The following is a 24,357-nucleotide window of genomic DNA, read 5'->3' as shown; positions in this document are numbered from 1 at the left end:
TTCAAGTACAATCTATTAATCATGAAAAAAAAATTCGCTCATTTGACTTGGAAAATGAAAAAAATATTCTTGATGGTTGATTTTTCGTGAGATAAACAAAGTCAAAGGCTTAAAATATTGAGCCCCTTGAAATATAAAGAAAGCTCGCTCGAAGTAGATAAATCCTAGACTCATAACGTATTAAAATGATGTCACGAACCAAATTAGATGCACATAAAAACTTGGGAAAAAGGATAAAAAAAGTCACAAACCTATTGCATTGGTACCAATTCGGTCATAAATATTTCAGTTGAACCAATTTAGTTTTGAACCTTTTTGCATTGATATCAATTCAGTCCATCTAGCTAATTTTAGCCGAAAATCGCTGATGTAGATATCGGTCGTCCTACGTGGCGCGGTTGATAATGACGTGTATATTTTTAAATATATTTTTAGAATTCTTTTTTAATTTTTTAAAAAAAATATTTTTAATCAATTTTTCATTCTTTTTCTTTTCTTTGTGAACTTGCTCTTGCTTTCGCCTCTCCTCCTTCCTTCGCGTTCCCAAGATTACACCAGCATGATCTTGATCTCGACTGTACTATCCTGCAAGACCCGTTGTCATCGCTTGCCGCTCATCTCCAGCTCCACCGTCAGTCGCTGAGGACCCATTTTGGTCCACGCTGGTCAGTCTGCGGAACGAGGAGGCTCGTGGTGGGAGGTTGCAGCGGCAATGACCCAGGAGAGGGCAAGGCCGAGAGGTTGACGAAGACGACGGCGGCCAAGAGGCGAGCTTCTTGACGCTCGAGGAAGCAGCCTCGTCGAAGTCTCTGGTTTGAGCACTCACGAGCGCTTTCCCTGTCGCTTGACGGTGCGTAACATTTCGCCAAATTTTCTCCCTTTCATCACCATATGAAGACAGCTTGGTTTTGAGAAATTTACTTCATGGGTTGCTCGAGAACTCGTTGTGGAAGTGGCGATTTTCAAAACGTAGATATCGTCGTTGAATCTGCTGAGAGTGGGTAGCAGAGCAAGAAGGGTGCTCGATCGAGGAGCTCAATGCTGGGAGGGCATGCGACTGGTTCTTGAAGGGCAAAGCTCAAGCGAGAGCAGGATCCCGAGCCGGTCGTCCTTCAGTGGGATGATTCCAATTTCGAAACTGAAAAGAAAGAAAAAGAAAAATAACAATTTAAAATAGGTTTTTTAAAAAAAATAAAAATTTATTTTTCTAAAAATATTAAAATATATATATACACATCAGCGCCATCGATGATTGCCCGCATCCACTTCAGCGATTTCCAACTAAAATTAACCCGATAGACTGAATTGATATTTATCGGTATGGCTTTTTCAAAATCTCATTTTAAGATCAATAGAACCGAAACAAGTCTAAATTGACCCAAGTGAAACGTTTGATCCAAGGCGTCTCTACTCTACGCTGTCATTTGCTTTCGAATTGGATATTTTGGCTGATTAATCCTGTGATATTGAAAACAAGGTGTCCAAAGGAGTTTATTGCACGTTTAGTTTGGACGGAATTGAATCTCTTTGACTCATGTTTGGTCGGTCTTCAAGAGTTGGAATGGGAATTGAACCTTCATTCCTCCGCTAGATTCCTTTCCATATTTCTAAATAAAAAACATATATAATTATTTAACTAATTTAAAAATATAAAATTTAAGGAATTCGATTTATGTATAAATAATTAAATATTGTATATTATTCCTGATTATATTAGATAATTAATGATGTTGCACTGGCTAAGAAAATTATTACACTGTACTATTAAAATTTCAATTAAAAAAATTATTTTTTTAAACAGATTATATAGTTATGTATTATTAAATTATTATCCGTTATAGCTAATAATCTGTTTTAAACAATATTTCAATAATCGTAGTTAGTGAATTACAATTGATGAATAATAAAATTAATGTTGAATAATCAATACTTCCAAGTTATATTTGAATATATCAATTACTATTTTTAAATGACAAAAAAGTATTATTTGATTTTGCTTATAAGTAATATTATCCTTATAGTACATACGTTGATGTAGCTGAGTTATCATTAATGGAACTAAGTACTGCAAATTATCATTCAATTCCACTTTCATAACATCTTTTGTCACAACGAAACACATTTCCATTTCATATTATCCTTATAGTTTATCAAATGAAGATATTCAAATTTCTCATTCCATTCAAAGAAATTTTCCAATCAATCGTGAACATATTGTAAGGATGCTAATTTAGTCATATATTTTTTAATTTTGTCAATTTAGTCCTAAACTTTTACACGAAATTCTAATTAGTCCTTCTGGCTCATTTCGTCAGAAATGGCTAATATAGAGTTGTGCCATGTAGGACGGTCGAAGATGACTAGACAGCCACATTAGCGATTTCCAAATAAAATTAATAGGAACCGACCCTGGTTCATACGAGTTATCGAAATTGATTCGCAGCACTTTTCTTATAGGCGACATATCAATGTGAGATTGAGAGTGCCCATGATAATGGTTATACTTTCCTGTTTTCTATTTTTCTGTTCCGAGGAACATATTTGGAACAGAAATCCTTTTGGTAACATAATTTCATTTTTCTATTTTTGGAACAAATTTTTGAATCATAAATATGTTACCAATTGTGTTTTACTCAAAAACTACATGATAAAGGTTTTGTGAAATCTTCTAAGATGGATCTCAGATTCGGATAATATATCAGATCACATCAATAGCAATCCTTTTTATTCCAAGGATAACATCTAGACAAATAGAAGCAGGGCGACAAGCAATGACAAGAAATGTGCGCCGTGGTGGAAAACTATTTTGTTCCACTTAATCCCTATTTCATGGCCACATATTTTTCCGGGTCGTTGTGTCATTGTCGTAGGACCCTCACTTCCATTACATCAATATGCTTATCCTAATTGTTGATTTAGTTTATGCATGGCGGTACCTCCCAAGGATCAGAAACTGTCATTCTAACCCTTCTAGGGTGATTCCATCCACAAACTCAAAGTTAGGATGGTTTTATGTCTATTACCTGTTCTTCCTCCCGAACTAAGATCCTATTACAAGAATAGCTTCCTGTACACCTGTTATAAATTTTGATTGCCCAATAACCAATTTGGTCAAACAGAGTGATTGCAGGTCGCAACTCGCCCGCATGAAGCCGGAATTGCTAGTAATCAATGAAGATCCCTTCCTTTTCCGCCAGATCGAACATCAATTGCAACGATTCGATAAATGGCACCCCTCTATCAATGAAATAAACACTATATAACTTTATTGCATTGGAAAAAAAAGCTCAAAAATAGATTTGGAATAGAAATGAGAAGTAGAAAATCTCTATTTTTCTATTTCTAGAACAAAAACAAAAATAAAAACTATTCTCATTGCTCACTTCCTCTCTCTCGGGTGCGGTTTTCCTCTCTCATGTCCCTACCGTCGGCCACTTATCATCGTCTGTCGGTCGCCTCTCTAGTCCTTGTAGTCATTTGCCATCCGTGGCATCGCCATTTGAAGCCAGCAATCGCCAATCGCCGTTTGTCATCCGTCGTTTACAGGCCGTAGGTCTTCATTCGCTTGTCGCCGTCCGCCGGTGGCCCGTCACAGTACGCCCTCCACCCATCGCCTTCCTTCAATCTCCTAATCGTCCGTTAGTCGCCAGCTGTCCTCCGCTATCGCCCTCGGCCGGCCACCCTCTGCCCATCTCCGGCCGTCGATCGCCTTTCTCGCATCCCCGCCATTTGCTATTCGGCAGCCACCTTTCGCTAGTTGCCAATTGCCGTTCACCAATCTTCGGCTGATCTCCGCCCATCGCTGGCCGCCAGCCGCCAGCCACCAGCCGCCCAACCGTAGAAATTTTATGATGTTATCAAACGAACTTCTGTTCCGGGAATAGAAATTTCTTGTCGTTATCAAATATGTGTTTTTGCGTAGAAACACGTCCAATGAATATAAATAAAAAAAATTATTTCTGATTATAAATAGAGCTCAGAAAGAGAATGGATGTCATTCGCGTCTTTGAGTCTTTTTCTTTTCATTTTGCTCTTACTCCCAAGTGTTACGTGGGCTTCATGCACCAAGGCAACTGGGTCGGCGTTTTTTTTTTTTTTGGTTCGAATGGTCGGGGGTTTGAAGTCGTCTGAATAAAAAGTTGTTCCGTGCTTTCCAAATTGCCCAGAGAGCTCCTGCTACCAAGTCGAAGGAAGGTGAGCTTTGTTGTATTTTCCTTTTAAGTTTTGCAGCCACACCTCAATTCGTCAGAGACCATTGCGTGAGATCAGGATTTGACTCGAACGGTGTGTCCAGGGGTTTTGCAAAATTTTGACGGACAGCTTGGCTTTTTAAAAATTTTCCATTTAAACAGGTTTTCTTTGGTTGAAATCGCATTCTGGCACACACACTCCGTTAGAAAATCTTGATTTTTGGGGGTATACATGCGCCAGATCTCGGGGCGGCTGGAAAGATGATGATGCTTGATTGAGTTGATATTGTTCCTCTTTGGCACGCACCATATTACAGGCACTTTTCACTGAAAAACGTCATGATTTAGAACTTACCCAGACCAGTCATCTCGTGCGGTTCTAGTCGACAGAGGGACAATAAGAACCTCCCTTACTATTTGCTCGACAAAAAGGTCTGTTCAAAGTCTGTGCAACTGCATCTTATTTACTATTTGCTTGTCAAAAAGTCTACTCAAAGTCTGTGTATCCCATGCATCCTAATCTTTTGTGATCAAATCAACGACTTTTGTTGGTCCCTAGGGGCTCTCCTAGGCCACCTATCTTCACGAATGTTAATATTTGTCAGGATGTATATATGAATTGTGTTAAAGAAGTCTCACATTAAAGAATTAACCATCAACTTTGATACGGATATATTAACTGCTTCACACCATATTAATTATCTAATATAGGATTTCTCTAATACAACTCACACGTGCATTCTAACATAGACCACTGTTTTAATCAGAATTTCTTTTCCCGCCTTTGACATCAAGTTTTCTTTCCACCTCTCTAACTTCATGTTTACTCTTGCTAAACTCCAGTGAAACATCAGTTTTTTTTTTTTTTTTTGTACACACCTATCCGAAGGAATACTCAGATATTATCCTGACTTCTCAATTTCAGGAGCACGTAGTTCATTCGCCATATTTCTTCTTAAGCTTTGAGGACAGCCCAAAATAAAGAAAATGCCATACTTATTCAAATTTATTGCCTGCATTGAAGCATAATAATGTTGATTCAAAATTAAGACTAAGTTCTGACATCATTTAAGTACCGAGTTTAGCAATTTTACAGTGATAGAACGTGTTTCTCATGGTTGCGTTTTTCTCTTTGTGTTATATGTCCTATAATTTCTGCAGCGACTACTCACGATGAAAAGGAGAAAAAAGAAAATGAGGAAACTAAGCGTTGTTGTTTGATTCATTGTGGTTAGTAGCATTGGATGGAATATAATGAAATAGAGTCACTTTGAGGTTTTCTATGAAAGGAGGCATATCGTTTAGTGTCAATGACATAAGAGATGTCATATCCCTTCCCTGTTCCCATCAAGAAATTGAACTAACTCTAACCTGAGTAGCATGGGACACGTGGAATTATGTGTTAGGCATTGCGATACAAAGAGCTTTGCTTGGGAAGCCGTTGCCCATTTACTATGGTGAGTGTACCAACTTTTTGATCAAAGAAGTGCATATTTACACTTTTACTCAATGTCAATCGGATATTTGATACTATCCATTTTTAATAGTCACCTTGCTAAATTAAGGTAAGAACAAGTAATAATACCAAAAACTTATTCACTAAATAAAACATCCTAACTTGTAAGGAAATCAACTGCTTCTATCCTTCCATGCGAACCCAATTAAGATCATAACCCAACAAAGGGAAATTAGTAACGGAAGGGAGAGGGTAAAGGTGAAATGGCCCCACCGTGGCTTAGCTAGATAGAGATTTTGGTTCCCAATCCTTATACAAAATGACATTTTGGAGAGAGATTTTGCTTTCTCCAGAGGATCGGCTTCGGAGAAAGCAAAGCCATGGCGTTGTCTCCGGTTTCGCTGATCCTTATGAGCCTCCTCACATACGGAGATGTCGGCGGAAGGGGGGCACCGGCGGAAGGGGCGGTACCGACGGAGGATTGGCTCCGGAGAAAGCAAAGCCACGGGCGTCGTCTCTAGTTTCGCTGATCCTCGTGAGCATCTTGTACAGGGCCATCGGCGGAAGGGGCAGCACCGGCCAAGGATCAACTCTGAAGACCACCTCCACTGGGAGGTCAATGGCGCGGAATCCCCGGAGGGCACACTCGTAGGGCGGCGGAGGAGAGGCGGAGCTGTTTGACTTCGATGGGAACATTGGCATAACAAAATAGGAGTCACCTAGCATGAACTCTTAGACTCTAAAATTTTCTTTATCAAAATGACCACATTCAACTGGTACCCTAAAGACTTAGAGAATATGCAATTAAAATTCGGGGGTGATTTTGGAAAGTTTGGGACAAATTGCCCATAGGGGCAAAAATGTCATTTTGGATAAGGACCAGAAATCAAAATCAACAAAAATGAGTCAAACCAATTGAATGTTATATCAACATCATCTCTTTCGAAAGAAAGCAAGGGTGATTCGATAGCCGATGATCTTATGGCATGATCTAAACTGACATACTTACAAGATCATAGTTGAATAAAACTGACATATTTATAGCCAAGCCTGTGCAAAGGTGGATCAAGAAATGTGGCCATATGGCAAAATCATAGGCCTTGCATTAACCAACTACATTTCTCCATATGTAACAAGGACACAGGCTAATAATGGTGGCCTCATGTCATCAAGAATGAACCAACTTTAAAACTTACTTAAAAAAAAAAAAAAAAAGGAAGAAGACAGGATTGGTCCAGTTAAACCTACTCCCTCTCGACCTTTTGACATCAACTTGTCACGAGAAATTACGACTAATTATCATACATTTACCTAATTGTATTCCACTATGAGAGATCACTTAGTTTCGTTGCGAATGTTCTTCTTGCTAGCAAAGTAAGGGAAAGTCATAATATGGTATTAACTTCATGATTAGCGAATAAATTTATGTGTGTGAATTTACGGTACTTATTTGGTTCGACTCACCATCATGTGCAAGCAATCTCAAAGTCTCCAAATTCAAGTTTAAGCTTACGCCTAACCTGATTTGTGAGATTAACATATATTTAAAGAAAAAGAGAAAGAATAAACGTTAATTCCGAACCACACACAGAAAATGGGGCCATGCTCATAAGTAGAACACCGGTGCTGGTGCTCGCGCATTGTGCCCAAATTCAGCCCCCTTACACAACATCTATGATGATTTCAATTTCAATTGAACCAATCAAATAAGGAAATTATCCCATCAGTCCTCAACCTTTCATAAGAATGTCAATTCAGTCATAAAATTTTTAATTTTATCAAATTAGTCCTAAACACCATGTCAGCGATTTTCAACGAAAATTGATCAGAATAACTATATTGATAAAATTGAAATTTTAGAACTAAATTAGTAAAATTAAAAATTTTAAAACTGAATTGAAATCCGTGCAAAATATTTAAGACTATCGTTTTATTCCACCTCAATTCTGTCCCATTCCATTCCACCGTACCATGGTCAACACGTCCTTTTTGGCTGAAAAGAGCGCAACTGTTGATATCGTGCGTAGAAAAGAAATTAAGTTAACAAATGATAATAATAACAAAAAAAAAGTACTAAGGGATCGATTTGGAAATCTAAATCTAAATTGCTTTATCAAGTATGTGACAATGATGTTGAATTTAGAGCTGGAATGCGAGAAACCCACATATATGTGCCAATAATCTTGACTGATATGAATTATGATTACGCACATCCATAATTATGTGTGCATATAATTATTTTAATTTCGGACGGGTTTCTTTTTCTTTTAATCTTTTAGATTGAAATTGGAATATGCATTCAATTAGTCATTCTATTCAAAGAAATTTTCCAATGAGTCGTGAACATATTGTAAGGATGCTAATTTAGTCACATATATTTTAATTTTACCAATTTAGTCCTCAATTTTTGCACGAAATTCCAATTAGTCATTCCGGCTCATTTCGTCAGAAATCGCTAATGTAGAGTTGTGCCATGTAGGACGGTAGAAGATGAGTAGATAGCCACATCGGCGATTTCCAACGAAAATTAATCGGAACCGACCCTAATTCATGCGAGCTATTGAAATTGATTCGCAACAATTTTTGTTATCGGCGACATTTCGGATAAATGTGAGACTGAGGGCGCTCATGATAATGGTTATACTTTCCTGTTTTTTATTTTTCTGTTCCGGGAAACATATTTGGAATAGAAATTATTTTGGTAACATAATTTTATTTTTCTATTTTTGGAACAAAATTTTGAATCATAAATATGTTACCAATTGGGTTTTAGTCAAAAACTACGTGATAAAGGTTTTGTAAAATCTTCTAAGATGGATCTCAAATTCAGATAATGTGTCAGATCACACCAATATCAATCCCCTTTATTCCAAGGATCACATCTAGACAAATAGAAGCAGGGCGACGAGCAATGACAAGAAATGTGCGCCGTGGTGAAAAACTATTCTGTTCCACTTAATCCCTATTTCATGGCCACATATTTTTCCAAGTCGTTCTGTCATTGTCTTAGGACCCTCACTTCCATTACATCGATGTGCTTATCTTAATTGTTGGTTTTTTATGCATGGCGGTACCTCCCAAGGATCAAGAACTGCCATTCTAACCCTTCTAGGGTGATTCCATCCACAAACTCAAAGTTTGGATGGTTTTATATCAGAAATTGTATTTCTTTGCCGGAAGCCCATCTGGTAGAGAAATGTGTTTGATAAAAACCCGATCAAAGTAGAAATCCGTTTGGTAAAAGAATTGACTTATGGTAGGATTTTTCACTTCTGGTAAGATTTTTCACTTCTGATAGGATTTTTGGCCAATTTTGAGAAGTAAAAAATTGTAACTTCTTGGCTCCAAAATCACTTCTTGGACCACACTCGCCTCCGCCAACCACCGTTGTTGTGACCGCCGGCCGCCGACCACGGCCGCCGCCGCCGCCGATCGCAGCGACCGCCGCCAACCACCGCCGTTCACGGCCACCGTCAACCATCGCCGCCGAAGATTTTATTAATAATGTTTCAAAAGTAGAAATTTTCAACCGTTGTCAAACGAATTTTTCTAATTAGAAGTCAATCCGGGAGCGAAGTAGAAAAATCAACTTCTACTTTTGAGGAGAAGTAGAGAAATCAACTTCTGATTAGAAATTGATTTCTCGTGGAGAAATGTTTTCATGCGCACCCATGTTCTTCTTGCCAGCAAAGTAAAGGAAAGTCATAATATGGTATTAACTTTATGATTAGCGAATAAATTTATGTGTGTGAATTTACTGTACTTATTTGGTCCGACTCACCATCATGTGCAAGCAATCTCATTTTAAAGTCTCCAAATTCAAGTTTAAGCTTAGGCCTAACCTGATTTGTGAGATTAACATATATTATATTTAAAGAAAAAAAAGAAAGAATAAAGTTTACTTCCTGACCAAACACAGAAAATGGGGCCAAAATTTCAAATGCTGAAAAGTAGGACATCGGTGCCGGAGCACCCCAAATTCAGCCACCTTACACAACATCTATGGTGATTTCAATTTCAATTGAACCAATCAAATAAAGAAATTATCCCATCAGTCCTCAACCTTTCGTAAGAATGTCAATTCAGTCCTAAAATCTTCAATTTTATCAAATTAGTCCTAAACACCATGTCAGCGATTTTCAACGAAAATTGACCAGAATAACTATATTGATAAAATTAAGATTTTAGAACTAAATTAGTAAAATTGAAAATTTTAAAACTGAATTGAAATCCGTACAAAATGTTTAAGACTATAGTTTTATTCCACCTCAATTCTGTCCCATTCCATTCCACCGTACCAAGGTCAACACGTCCTTTTTGGCTGGAAAGAGCGCACATGTTGATATCGTGCGTAGAAAAGAAATTAAGTTAACAAATAATAATAATAATAATAATAATAATAATAAGAAGTACTAAGGGACCATTTTGGAAATATAAATCTCAATTGCTTTATCAAGTATGTGACAATTAGGGGTGAGCATGGGCCGAGTGGGCCGGGTCCGGACCTAGACCTTAAAACCGACCATGTTATAACCAGTTTCCAATTTTTGGAATCGAGAACCGACCTTGTTTGTCTTGGAACCTGTTTTGGAATCGACTATGTTTTTCGATCCGGTTTCGGGGTCTACCCGAGAACCTATTTTCCTTTTTTTTTTCATCAAAATAATATGAGCATCGATGAAATAAGTAAAAAAAATTATAATACACCGAAAGCAACAATCCAAAAAATAATAATAAATAATAGTATGATCCACCAAAAGCAACAAACCCCGATATAAAAAATAAAAGTTTTTTTTTATAATGCGGGATCAACCGGCCCCATTGGGCTTCGCCCGGTGTTTGGCCTGTATAAAAAATAAAAGTTACAATCCACTAAAAGCAACAATGATCCTCCGTAACGTTGAATTAACATAGTGCAAGTCTTTCTATCACACTTTAATTTTCGTTGTACCCATTAAAAAAAAAACTGAAATTGTAGGATCCAAATAACATACTAAAAGACACCACATTAAGCATGCATGAACCAGCACCATAAAAACTCAAACACCACGAGCATAAAACCAAAATCATAGTTATTTGGACACTACATTAGGGTTTTTTTTTTTTAAAGTAACTAAAAACCGGTTCTAAAATCGGACCGGGTGGGTCTTCACCTAGAACCGGGAACCGGACCGGTTTCAAGCGGCTCCCAAAAATTGGAACCAAAACCCGGACCGGTTTGAGCAAGAACCGATTCCCGACCCTATTTTTCGGGTGGGCCGATCTAGGTTCCGGGTAAACCCGGTCCGGTTGCACACCCCTAGTGACAATGATGTTGAATTTAGAGCTGGAATGCGAGAAACCCACAGATATGTGCCAATAATCTTGACCGATATGAATTATGATTACGCACATCCATAATCATGTGTGCATATAATTTATTTTAAATTCAGACAGGTTTTTTTTTTTAATCTTTTAGATTGAAATTGGAATATGCATCTTAAAAATTATTCGTTAAAACTGTATCTCATTTCATATTAATGTTGTTCTTTTGAACAAGTAAAGGTGCCATTCTTAATTCAAATTACATATCGATGCAAAATCTTGGGACTCGATAACAATTAAAAAATTGAAGATTGTCGTAGTTTTAGGATATATCGGCATTTTATATGTAATCACTTATATCATCATAATAATGAGAGATAAATAATGAAAAAACTTCCACGAAAGTACTCGATAGGAAGAGTTACCATAATGTCAAAATTTTCGATAATTCCTAATTTGGAATATCCAAACTCGTTAGAATTAGCATTATTTTTCTATTAGACGAGGCGAGCACGAATTCTAACTAAAAACACAATTAGTGGAAAATGTAAGAAAAGCATTCATGATATGAAGAATGTTTATGTCTTGCAATTTAGAGTCCTACGCGTCGTCTCTTAAAAGGTTATCCCGGACAAATCACTAGTTATTATAGCTCTGTTTGTTTTACGAACAAAATCTTCCGGGAAAACATTTTTCTCAATTTCCTACGTTTGGGGCATGAAAAATGAGTGGTCAAAGAAAATATTTTCCGATCAATGGGAAATATCCGTTTAAAATTGAGAAAAATGATTTCCGTTCCTTAGAACCATTTTCCTATCTCACGCGTCCTCCTATCCTCTTCCTCGACACCGAAATCCCTCTCCCACCTTCTCTAGCTCCTTCCACTCTCTCTCCAAAATCCCTTCACTCTCACTCTCTCTCTCTCTCTCCAACCAGAAAACAACCTCACTTCCCTACTCTGACCTCCGTTTTGACGATCGCCGCATCATCTTCTGCTGGAAGCTCATCCCTTATCGAGAATCGCCTCCAAATCCTCCTTCCCCTGCTACTCCGGAGAACAAGAGATCACCGCTCCAGACTGGCCGCTGAAGCCGAAAAGAGCACGAGCAGGAGGGCCCGATCGCCGACGATCCGGAGAGGGGAGTGTCGGTGTTACTGGACGGTGTTCGGATTGGCAACTTTCCCGACATAAATGAATTGAGAGAGATGAGGACAAGGCGGAGCGGCAATGTCGGGAAGAGGGGATCGTGCGACTACGGCGGCGAGATTGTGAGGAGCGGCGATTGCAGCAACGAGAGCAAAGCGAAGGGGTTGTTTGAAATGTTGAAGACCCGGGGATTGGGCTACTGTGGTCACGCCCATGGTTGGTCAAGGGTGTGACTTGGCTAGGAATGTTTAACCGAAATCCCTTCACGAATTTAGTTTCAAATTCAATTGAACCAATCAATTGTGGAAGTTATGCCATAAGTACTAGACCTTTCGTAATAATATTAATTCCATCCTAAAATTTTCATACTTTTGCGCGAAATTCCAATGTATTCCTCTCTAGTCAACTTTCGTCGGAAATTAATGATGTGGCAGTATGCCACATAGGACGGCTAGCAACGGCTAACGATGAGTAGATCACCACATCGGTGATTTCCTATATTTAAATCTCGCGCAAAGATTTATGACTAAATTGATAAAATTGAAATTTGTAAAACAGAACCGAAATCCGCACAACATGATTTAAGATTGATTAAGATAATTTTCCACGTTCTATTCCACTTCAATTCTTTCCATTCTACCGTACCAAGCTCAACATTAGCATTTCTTTTCCTTTATTATTTACTAAAAAATGGCATACACGTCCTTTTTGGCTGAAGATAGCGCACATGTTGATATCGTGTCTAGAAAAGAAATTAAGTCAGCAAATGATGATTAAAAAAAAAAGTACTAAGGGACCGTTTTGGAAACAAAATTTAAATTACTTTATCAAATATTTGACAATGATATAGTTTATGATTCTGCACATCCATCATTATGTGTGCATACAATTCATTTTAAATTCAGACAGATCTTTTTTGTGCGCCATTTTCATAATTTTTGGGTTGAAATTGGAATATCCATCTTAAAAGTTATTCGTTAAATTGTATCTCATTTCATATTAATGTTCCCCTTTTGAACAAGTAAAGGTGGAATTGTTAATTCAAATTACATATCAATGAAAAATATAGGGACTCGATAACAATTAAAAAATTGACGATCGTCGTAGTTATAGGATATAGCGACATTTTATATGTAATCACTTGCATCATCGTAATATCGAAAGATAAATGATGAAACAATTTCCATGGAAATACTTGATTGGAAGAGTTACCATAATGTCAAAAATTTCGGTAATTCCTAATTTGTAGCTTCAAAACTCATTAGAATTAGCATTATTTTTTTTTATTGAATGGAACTCGTGTTATTAAACGAGGCGAGCACGAATTCTAACTAAAAACAAAATGAGTGGAGAATGTAAGAAAAGCATTCAAGATATGGACAATGATTATCTTACAATTTAGTGTCCGATGCGTCTCTCTTAGAGGCTATCCTTAAGAAATGGCTTGTTATTATATACTTCTGTAGACATGATTGATTGACTAACGCACCACAAGAAACAAGTGGCGAAGCCCAATGGCTAAAGTAAGAAAAAAAGTAGATCAAGATTACGAATTAAGGTCACCTCGCCAATCACCAAAAAAAAAAAGATACCCACAAAATAAGTGAGACTAGCTTCTTCTTCTTCTTCTTCTTCTTCTTTTTTTTTTTGGAACGGTCGATAGATGGGATTGGTTCACAGACTAAGGGGTGTGTTTGTTTACGCGAAAAAAATATTTCACGAATTAATTTTCTAGACTTTTACTCGTTTGATTTATCGAAATGATCGGCTACCGAAAAATCATTCATGATTAAAGAAAATATGCATACTTAAAATTAGAAAAATGAATTTCCTCACTTGAAAAGGGTAAAGTGTTTTTCTATAAAAATAATTTTTTTAAAAAATATATTTTTATCACGAAATTTTCTATGAATCAAACACATTCTAACTTAAAAGTGAAGCATCCATGATAAACAGCCACGCCACCTCTTTATGCATAATGACTAAAACACCCTTGCCGGGTGACCCACCGTGTTTACTTCTATCCTCTGTCAGATATTTGCCTCGTGGTCGTGAAAAATGCAAATATCGAGGAGCTTCGCAGAGAATAATAGTACAAAAGATTTTTAATTTTTTATTCGGTATGCAATATCGTACCTAAACTTTTAATTTATACAACATGATTTTTAAATTTTGGCTCAACGTATAATGAAATTCAAAAACTATTAATTTGTTCAAGATAGTTCCTAAATTATTGAAAAATATTTAATATAGTCCTTAGATTTGTACGGAAAATGTTCAATAGTTCATGGATCATATTAATTGTTAAAATTAAAATTCAAGGATCAAATTGAACAAATTAAAAGTTGAGAGCCGACGTTACACATTGGACCGGAATTTAGGGAACGCATTGAACAGATTAAAAAGTCTGGAGACAATATTACATATTAGACCGAAATTTAGGGATGGTTTATGTCATTTTTCTTTTTGCGGGCCTCAAAAGGCTATAATATCTTACTCATTTTACTGAAATTTATTTGTCTCCAATTTCTTTTCTCTAATCATAAAATTGGCTGGTCAAATTAGTTGGTAAAAGCCCTGAACAAAAAGAAAATCAGTTGGCCAAAATAAATTGAATTCACCGGCTTTTTTCGAAAATTTATGGGACCAACTGCCCTTACTGAAAAAATTGCTAAAAACCAACATGTCGTGACCCGAGTCATTTTAGGCTGTGGTAATAATAGCCTCGCTCTGAAAATAATTTTTTACTCGTGGTTACATTGGCGTAATTTAATGGTAATTTTTTCTTTTTAATTACGGGTCCTAAATTTTGGTTGTAAATGCAAGAAATGCCGAAACGCGCTTGCTCTTTCACTGAAGCCGAAACGCCGTCGTGTGGTCCCACGCGGCTCCCCCTTCTGGGAAAGTGCTGATTTCTCTTTCGGAGAGATGCCAAAACGGTGTCGTAGTCATACGCGGCACTTCCTTTTGCGAAAGTGCTGAATCATCTTTTCCTCATGTTTGCAATCAAACAGGAAAAAAGGGTGAAGGGGGAGAGGAGAAAAAGAAGGTGCCAAGAAGGTGAGAGCGGAACAAAGTAAAGCCACCGCCCCCACCGACGTGTGTCGGCTCGCCGGGGATCCGGAACGGCGGATGGACGGAATTGGACAATGTATCTTACGCTGAAACGCTCATGGCGTGCTCGGCTTTTGCTCAAAAGTCCGATTCCATTCATACTTGAATGTTTTTAAGGCACGTTATAGACCATGGGTGGCCATAGAAGATAGTTTCGATGCGATTTCCGAACCAGACAAGCTCTATCAATTATCAGAAATAGGATAATGCAAGTGCAAATGCTAAAATTCAGTTTCATTTGTACATTTCATTTAAGCCCCAGAATTTGTTTACGATTTACGCTGCATGGCACTTTTGTGTTGTGTTTACAATCCCGTGTGATTGGCAACATGATTATGAAAGTTCTATAAGCCAATGGACTAAATAAGACCCACGGCCAAGCCTCTCATGCGGCAAATTTCCGAGGGAGAGGAAGGGATCATTCTCTCTCTCCCTCACCCCTCATCCTCTTCTTTTCCCTTTTATTTATTTTTTAAAAATTTTTCGAGGCCGCAACTTCTTTTTGAAGATTTTTTCATTGATTTCGGACGATCCCATCGACTTCTTTCTCATGAAGAATTTTGTCCAGTGAGCTTAGAAGTACGAAGCCTGAGCGTCTTGGAAGAATCGGCCATTCCAGATTCGCTTGCTCGTTTCGGCTTCAGCGCTTGCTCCATATGGTCGACCGTGGCTCATTTCGGTAGTCGGCTTATCTAAAAGTAATTTTGTAATTAATCGGTATCTCTTTTGCGGGTTTTCTCTACCGATCTAAATTTAGATTTGGATGCTATTATATTCCGATCTAGAAATAGATCCGGAATCTACGATGCGTTTTACGTACTCTTTCAACTTGTTGGTGGTGTTGCTTATTCCAATTTCATTTTGGCTTTTTTACCAGCCCGATAATAAACAATTAATTTTTTTTCTTCTTCTTTTTTATCTTGTTATGGAAAAAAAAATGATTTTTTTTTAACACCGGAGCTTTATGCATGATAACCATTATATTTCTCTATTTTTGTTCCAAACCTGTTTACGGAACAAGTTTGAAACATAAATTTGTTTGGTAATATAATTTTATTTTTTTTGTTTCTGAAACAAATTTTTGTTTTAGAAATAGATTTAAAAGAGAAATGAGAAGCTAAAAATTTAGCTTCTCTATTTTACGAATAAAAATGAGAAATAACTTATTAAAGCCCTTTATTTTTTCTCAAGTCCTCCTTGCACTTTTTATGTTGCCTTCCTTTGCTGGTCGCTACTCACCGCTGCCGACCTTCGCCAACCATCCTTGCCCATCGCCGGTCTTCGCCGACCCCCATTATCGACCATCATAGCAACCACCACCGGTCACTGCCGTAGCCATCACCGTCGCCACCATCGTTGGTTGCCGCCGCCCATCGCCGTGACCAATGCCGGCCACCACCAACCTTGGCGTTGCCCACCACCGACCTTCGCTAGCTATCGCCGCCCACTGCCCGCCGCTGGCCGCCTTCGCCGCCCATCGCCCCTCGGGCGCCACCACCCATTGCCTATCGCTCCCACCCACCGCCGACCAGTGCCAACCTTTGCCACCCATCGCCACCCCCCACCGGTCGCCGCCTACCACCGCAGGAGTAAAAAATCAATAATAATTCTTTATTTTTAAATGTTAAATAATATTTACTAATAATAAAAATTAATTTTTATGGAAATTAAAATAAAAATAAAAAATTGAAGTAGAAATTTTTTATAGAAGATTTTGTGTCAATAATATTTCAGAAGTATAAATTTCCAACCGTTGTCAAATGAACTTCTATTTCAGTAATATAAATTTTATATTGTTATAAAATGCGTTTTTTTCCTCAAAAACTCATTTAGGAATTAGAAATTTAAAAAAAATATTTTTAAATGAAAATTAATTTCAAAAATAAAATAGTTATCTAGGCGTCATCATCGTCGCACCTTCTCCCATACACTTATATTCGGTGACGAAGCACCGAATCAATGGAGACCCCTACCCCGACGTTTCGTCTCTCCCACCGATAGAAAACGAGCTCCCGGGAAAGCGAAAGCGACCATCCGCGAAATCCCAACCCCGACACGACGTCGTTCCTTACCTCGAGCTCTCGAATCGGCCCCTCTCTCTCCCTCTCCCCGCGTCTTCTCTGCTCTTTCCCCCTCGCAACCCTGTCACAGGTGCCGATTCTTTCCTTCTCTCTCCCTCGCTTCCTCGCTCGAGGCTTTTAAATTGATGCCGATCGTGCCAAATTGGGTTCGGGCGCTCGTGTTGTGCGAGGTTTTCGAGGGGGTCAAGGTCGGTGTCTCATCGGGTCGAGCTTCTTGCTAGGTTTCGGGGTTTTGGGGGGAATGGATTGTGCTTTCTTGGAGCGTTCTTGAGGGATTTTTCTTGGACGATGGGGGTTTAGTCAACTGGGTGAATTCCGGGAAGGTTTTGTGATCGTCTTGTGCGCATTCAGAGCTGAATTTTTATGATCGGGGTAAATGCTGGAGTAAATGCTGATCGCGCTTTCGCTGCTAGCTTAGGTTCAGCTGTTTTTGCGATTTTACATGGAGAGGAGTTGAGAGATTCGTTGCTTGTCGAAAGAATTAGACAATTGAAGTGTTTTTCCCAGTAGCAGGACTGATCTTGAATTATTTTGCTGGCAAAAGGACTGTTTCCCTTTTCTATTTTCATAGTTAAGATGTGATTGGGAGCATTTCCTTTATCTGCTTAAGTTGTACAGTTTACTTGTTGAATGGTTTTGAATTTTTGGCTATGAGAGCATTGGGACGGTTCAAGTTTCTGGCAATGAGCCATCATTTTGCTCGCGTGGCCTGAAATCTTCTTCTATTGTGAGAGCTATTGAAGAATATTTATCAGCACTTGGTTTTCTTTGGTTGAATGATGTAGCCTCTTGCATCGCATCTTGTTCTTTCTTGTGTTAGATTCTTTTAGATGGTCAGAAAAATGGTCAGAATTAGTGAAAGAAAGCGAGTGGTTGGTTGTTGAGGATGCATTTCAGGTTGTTGTATTGAGATTTTCTTCTCTACCGCATAAAAATTGTCCGCTCACGATCTTTAAATTTGAAGTTGAGATAATATAGTAGCTGTTTAAGTTCAAGCTCGTTCAAGCTTGTGATCTTATGCAGTGCTTCAATTAAAGTCTTTATGAATCTGACATGGGCCTTGAATCTTTGCAGGCTGATTGGGCTGCTCTGAACGGGTTTAATTTCTACTAGTGTTGAGGAGTCAGGACATAAGGGCCGTGTTCTTGTGTAGCAGTTCTATGCTGACGTTATTTTCTATTTGGTCGTTGCACTTAGATGGATGTTCCCTCTGTGGAACTATATTCTGATAGCCTGCCGGACAATTACCCATTGTTGATGGAGAGGGCAGAGAACGGTAACAGAAATGAGCATGTCATTAACATAAGGAGCAGTGATGCTTCTTCATCTAGTTTGCATCACGATAGGTCTTCTAATGGCTTGGATACATTGCAAAATCAAGACAGACATGGGACTACGCCAAGAGCACCAACTTCTCATACATCAATCCCTTCTAGCAATAATTCAAACGCTAGAAGTTCCTCGTTTGGAAGAAGAGGTGATGCCCGTCGTCGCCGGAGTCCACTGAATTCAGGGATGTGGATATCTATTGAACTAGGTCTCACAGTGAGCCAGATTGTTGCATCTATTGTTGTTTTGTCTGTGTCCAAAAATGAGCATCCACGTGCTCCGTTGTTCTTGTGGATTGTGGGTTATGCAGCTGGATGTGTGGCTACGTTGCCTCTTCTGTATTGGCGTTATCGCAATCGTAATCAGGTCTCAGAGCAAGAGTCAACTCAACCCCGCCAAGGTTCGGCCCAGATAAGCGTGCCTGCAGGGCCATTTTCTCTTTCAGTAACAAGAACTTCAGATGCGGATGACCGCCATACTACGATTCCATCCCCTAGGAGCAGTCAAAGAGCAGGAGTACTGAATGCGAGGTATTCAGTTTGCTTTATTTGTGGATGTTGCAGAAGTCGTTAATTTGTACAGCTTATTGCTTTATGGTTTTCCAGTGGGGATATGTTTTTCTTTATATGTGTGATTTAAACCTTAGTAATAGCTTTCAGTTCGGGTAATTTTTTGTCATCAGGCAAAGTTTGTTTCCTACAAGAACATATTTGTCAACCTGATGAAGTTCCATTCATTTCCCTTTAATAGACAGAAAGAAGCTTGGTTGCGTATTTAATGTTATTCTGGCCACGACAGACATAAGGTTCCCAAATGAGAAATTGGAAAGATGAAGTTGGTTTTGAGAAACTCCATTTAGCTTTTATGCATGAGTATTCTCTGTTCAGCACTTCTAATCTAGCTTTCCTCACGCCCTCTGATTTTCTTATAAGCGACTCGTTGCGTAGTCTCATGTGTCTTTAGGGGAAAAAAAATGAAATGTTGTGCCTTACTCACTAAAAAGATTCATCCTGGTGTAATGTTGGGTTGCTTACGTTTTGCCTGTGTAAAGCTTCCCGTATAAATTTCCCGTTTAAATTTTTGAATCTGTACTACCTTTTAACCCATGTAACTGTAATTATCCAAAAGCACTATAGATTGACATGCACAAACACATTGGCTGCTCTTGTGAAGAGTATCAATCTGTTGTTGAAGTCATATGACCCCATTGGTGGAATAGGTAATAACTCACACATATCAGCCGATGAAGTGATAGAGTGGATCTGCTAATATCCCTGCTTTCCTGAAATCTGAGCCTGCGCTTATTTGTATGTGGAGTTCATGCTTCTTTTAACTCTCTTTTTTTGATTGAGCTCGAAGGCCTAGCTACTTCAGAGTTGGTTTTGATTAATCTCGTGACCCTATACTTTGCTAAAATGAAATTTCTTCAAGATACCACGTTTCCATTTCTGTGGCCTTTTCCCCAGGTAAAAAATAGGTCGTATATGTCTTGTGATATCCTCCAATTAAAAAAGCCTTGTGGTTGAGACCTGGTGTCTATGCTGGTTTAGAAGTAAGGAGTCTGGACTGGTATTGTCAAAGTTCGATTCATAAGTGGCCACTGCTCATTGTAAAGACATTTTGAGCATCATTTTTTTAGTTTTGCTTGTCCCTTGGTTAGCGAATACCATAACTGTTATTCCAAATTTATCTTAGTTCTCTTCTTTTCTGGCCTTTTCTCCTCCTTTTCATAGTTTTTTTTTTTTTTTTTTTTTTGAGTGTGGAGGGAAAAAGGCGGGGGCGGGTGGAGAATGTGGTCAGGAGGATTCTACTGTCTAAATAATCACGGCAGGGAATGGCTTTCCCCTGGCCAATTGCGTTGACTCTCCAAATCCTAATAACGCGACATTTGTTCATGTGGACAACCAGCAGATGATTCCTACCAACTATTTATTATGTTTCTCGTCTAGAGGACCTTTTCTTCTGTACTTTGGCATAAACAGAGTGCTGCATATTTCCAATAGGGTTGCTTAGGTGGCATTTGACAGTCATGTTTTGTTGATATGAGGCAGACTGAAGGCGCTGATGGAATATTTCAAAATGGGTTTGGACTGCTTCTTTGCAGTTTGGTTTGTGGTGGGGAATGTGTGGATCTTTGGAGGCCACTCATCTGCTAGCGAGGCTCCCAATATGTATAGGTAATGCATATAATCTTTCTTTTTCCTTTTTCAGAAATGAAAGTTCATTGAAAAGAATCCCGGTAATTATGTTTAGCATGTCCTTTATTCTTGTTATTACTGTTCACTTATCTCCATGTGCTTTCTACGTGCAGACTATGTATAGTGTTTCTTACCTTCAGTTGCATCGGATATGCAATGCCCTTTATTCTATGTGCAACAATTTGCTGCTGCCTACCCTGTATTATCTCAATCCTTGGATTTAGAGAAGATTTGTCGAGGACAAGAGGAGCCACAGATGAAGCAATTCATGCACTGCCAACCTACAAGTTTAAGTTAAAGAAGACCAGAAGTGGCAGTGATACAGAAAACTCAGCTTCTGGCGAAGGAGTAATAGCTGCTGGAACAGAGAGGGAGCGTACGATTTCTGGGGACGATGCTGTAAGTGTTCCCTCATTTTCCTATTTAGTAGCTTCTTAGTAACAGAATTGGAGGTCTCGGATAGTGATCATCTCTTACTAGTCAAATATAGCCCGATATGTTTTTGGTTGCATGCTTCACAAATCTTCTATCCATTCTACATTCGAATTCTGAGTAAATGGTAAACCAACCAAATCAAAATCCATGCAGTTAGTCCTGTTGATGAGACAAGACAGTTTTTGTATCGTAACTCTGTTAAATGCAGCTTCTTCAATGAACTTGGGGTAATAAACATCATGGAAAGACCTTCATATTTATATTCCCTTTTCAGGAGGAGATCAAGAATGATTGTGCCTGAGATGTAGTTGTAGTTTCCTGATAATGAGATTTAAGAGGCGAAGTTTAAGCATAGTGTAGAACCGGAGCCAGAGATTGCATCAAATTTATGAACCCTGCTTATTAAAGCAGTAGATCTTCAAAGTTAAATTCTAATACCGTATGAGGTGGGTCTTGTTCTACTAGACACATCACTACAAACTCATTCCCATGATTATGAACTAGTTATCAGTGTGACGAAGGCTTGTGGTCGATATTCTTGATACACCTTTGGTTGACTATCACAGTCTTTACTGGTATTTTTGTGCCTGTTATTTAAGCTGGAGAAGACCATGGCTCTAGCTCTTTTTGATGGTTTTCTTAAGCATGGACGCTTTAATAGGATTCAGGCTTTTTCCTCCCTCAATATTTAGTTGGTCTGGATTGGTCTGGAAGCTTCCTGATTATTCTGTTGCTGTAATTTATATGCAGGTCTGTTGCATATGCTTGGCAAAATATGCGAACAATGACGAGCTGAGGGAGCTTCCATGTAGCCATTTCTTCCACAAGGAGTGCGTGGATAAGTGGCTCAAGATCAACGCGTTGTGTCCTCTGTGCAAGAGTGAGGTGGGAATAATCACGACGGTGTCAGAATCTGGTGCTGGTGCCGCCTAGCAAAGGGCTTCACCGAAGATGACGCGCCCCAGGGCACGCTGCTTTTTGGGGCATAACTATGGCTGTAGCTGTGAACCACAGGATCTTCCATGATGATCGATGATTGTAATGGTTCGAAATCTACCTCTTTCTTGGTTTCCTGGTCACTGGGCGACTGGGAAGAGTTGGTGGCTGTAAGCTTTGTTAGATGCAGCCGCGGCTGTGTTGCTTATGTGATATAGATAGACAGTGGGATGATTTTAGACACACTGTATTGTGCCTCTTATGAGATTTGGTACTTGTTAGTGACCATCACTTGGATGAATATCGATTGTTGCAGACATGGGTTGCTAGACCAAGACCTGTAAATCACGCAATGGAAGGATCTCAACAATACTCTCTCTCTCTCTCTCTTTCGGCCTATAGCATTTGTCACAATTATATTCAAATTTTTTTTTGTCTAACTTTTACTTTGGTCCCAATATTACTGGTCTAGTACCAAAAAAATCAGCACACTTAAGCATATATTTTAATTATATCCAATTTTTTTTGTTTTATAAAAAAACTTCAATTTTTATTTTTGTTTCAATTTTACCATCGTTAACTTTTCGTCCATAATCACCATTAGTTAATCATACGTGACATTTTCACATCATTAATAAACTATGCTTTAGCAAAGCCGACTTGAAAAAATCCCTCCGAACTTCTACTGTTTGCTTCCCTTACATATTGTTGGGAGATACAAAGTCACTTAAGATTGCATGTTTCGTATTTTCTTCGGCATTCCGCAACCCAAAGACGGTTAGATATGGAAATATTTGAACGAACAATCTAAAATCTCGTTGTCTTTGAAATCTACTGTTTTTAAATTTCGAAGAGTCGTTGGTAAGTTCAGCGAGAAAATTCGAGCTTAACTAATAGTGATAATAGACGGAAGACCGACAATGTTAGAATTTGGATAAAAGTAAAAGTTGAGAATTTTTCATGAGACAAAAAAAGTTTCGGATATACGTAGGACAGATGTTGAAGTTGAGGATTCTTTTGGGTATTAGACCAGTAGAATTGAGACAAAAGTAAAAATTGGGAGGTTTTTTTATAAGATAAAAAAATTGGATATAATTGTCACAAATACTAAAATTAGAGTTTTTTTGGGTATTAGGCGTCTCTCTCTCTCTCTCTCTCTCTCTCTCTCTCTCTCTCAACTAATGACGTGCATAACAGTATTTACTGCAAAGCCGTATCGTGGAATAGCATTTTTCAAGATCTAACATTACGATCTAGTTTATAATGTCTTGTTTATTATTACATAAGATGTGTTGTATTATATTGGGTGTGGTTTAATGGTATTTTATGATTAAATAATGGACGTTGTTTAAGTTCATTAGTATTCTAAATTAGTAGATTAGTAACTTATTGAATTAATTGTGATATCAAATATGCAGATGATTTTTTTTAATGTTAACCTAAGTAATTCTTTTATTAAGCTAACAATATATTATAATTGTCCTCCGCTTCTTTCTATAAATGTTATATAAAGAGGAACTCATATTTAAAAGTACAGAATCATTTATGACATATATGAATATTTTTATTACCTACGGTTTATATATATATATATATATATATATATATAAATATATATATCTCATAAATTATAAAAATTCAGATATAGTTATTGTGTAACAAATATATGATCTCGATACAGTAGAATATCTTTTTATTCCTTTCCATTCATTCCATCATACGTGAAAGATATCATTGATAATTGAAACGTGTGAATAAAGATATGCTCGAGCGAGGCACAAACCAAGTAATTAGTTTAAGTCTAAGACTTGTCATTACTCACTTTACCACATTTAGAGAAATATTTCATTAATCTATGCAAAAAAAAAAAAAAGACCTTTCGATGATGAGAATGAAATGGAGTGTCCAATATAAGTATATAAAATCATTTGAAACATGATCTGAAAACATGAAGAAGGGAGCTTACATAGTGGAAAGGAGTACTGTATGGAATGAGATGGGACTAAGTAAGTAAAGGAGTGAGCATTCCAATCTTTTATTGGGTTGCAATCATGGAATTTGAAGGAATTCACGTTGTTTAGTTTGATTCGAGTATATAAATTGAGGAATGGACTGAGAAATAAATTGTAAAATTCATATATTACCTTAGAAAGCTTAAAAAAAATAG

General features: G+C 38.0%; 1 protein-coding gene across 1 annotated transcript; it reads left to right on the top strand.

Moving 5' to 3' along the window:
• The first annotated feature begins 18,369 nt into the window (after positions 1-18,369).
• Positions 18,370-22,567, top strand: LOC115743509 (E3 ubiquitin-protein ligase At1g63170). Its single transcript, XM_030678319.2, has 4 exons — positions 18,370-19,151; positions 20,673-20,798; positions 20,933-21,218; positions 22,005-22,567. Exons 1-4 carry the CDS (start codon positions 18,490-18,492, stop codon positions 22,185-22,187), a joined length of 1,257 nt encoding a protein of 418 aa, XP_030534179.1. The 5' UTR covers positions 18,370-18,489; the 3' UTR covers positions 22,188-22,567.
• The last annotated feature ends 1,790 nt before the right edge of the window (positions 22,568-24,357 follow it).

The sequence above is a fragment of the Rhodamnia argentea genome, chromosome 4 (assembly GCF_020921035.1).
Source record: "Rhodamnia argentea isolate NSW1041297 chromosome 4, ASM2092103v1, whole genome shotgun sequence".
Classification (NCBI taxonomy): domain Eukaryota; kingdom Viridiplantae; phylum Streptophyta; class Magnoliopsida; order Myrtales; family Myrtaceae; genus Rhodamnia; species Rhodamnia argentea.
Note: the sequence above shows the minus strand (reverse complement) of the source record. Positions and strands in the feature narration are given on the sequence as shown.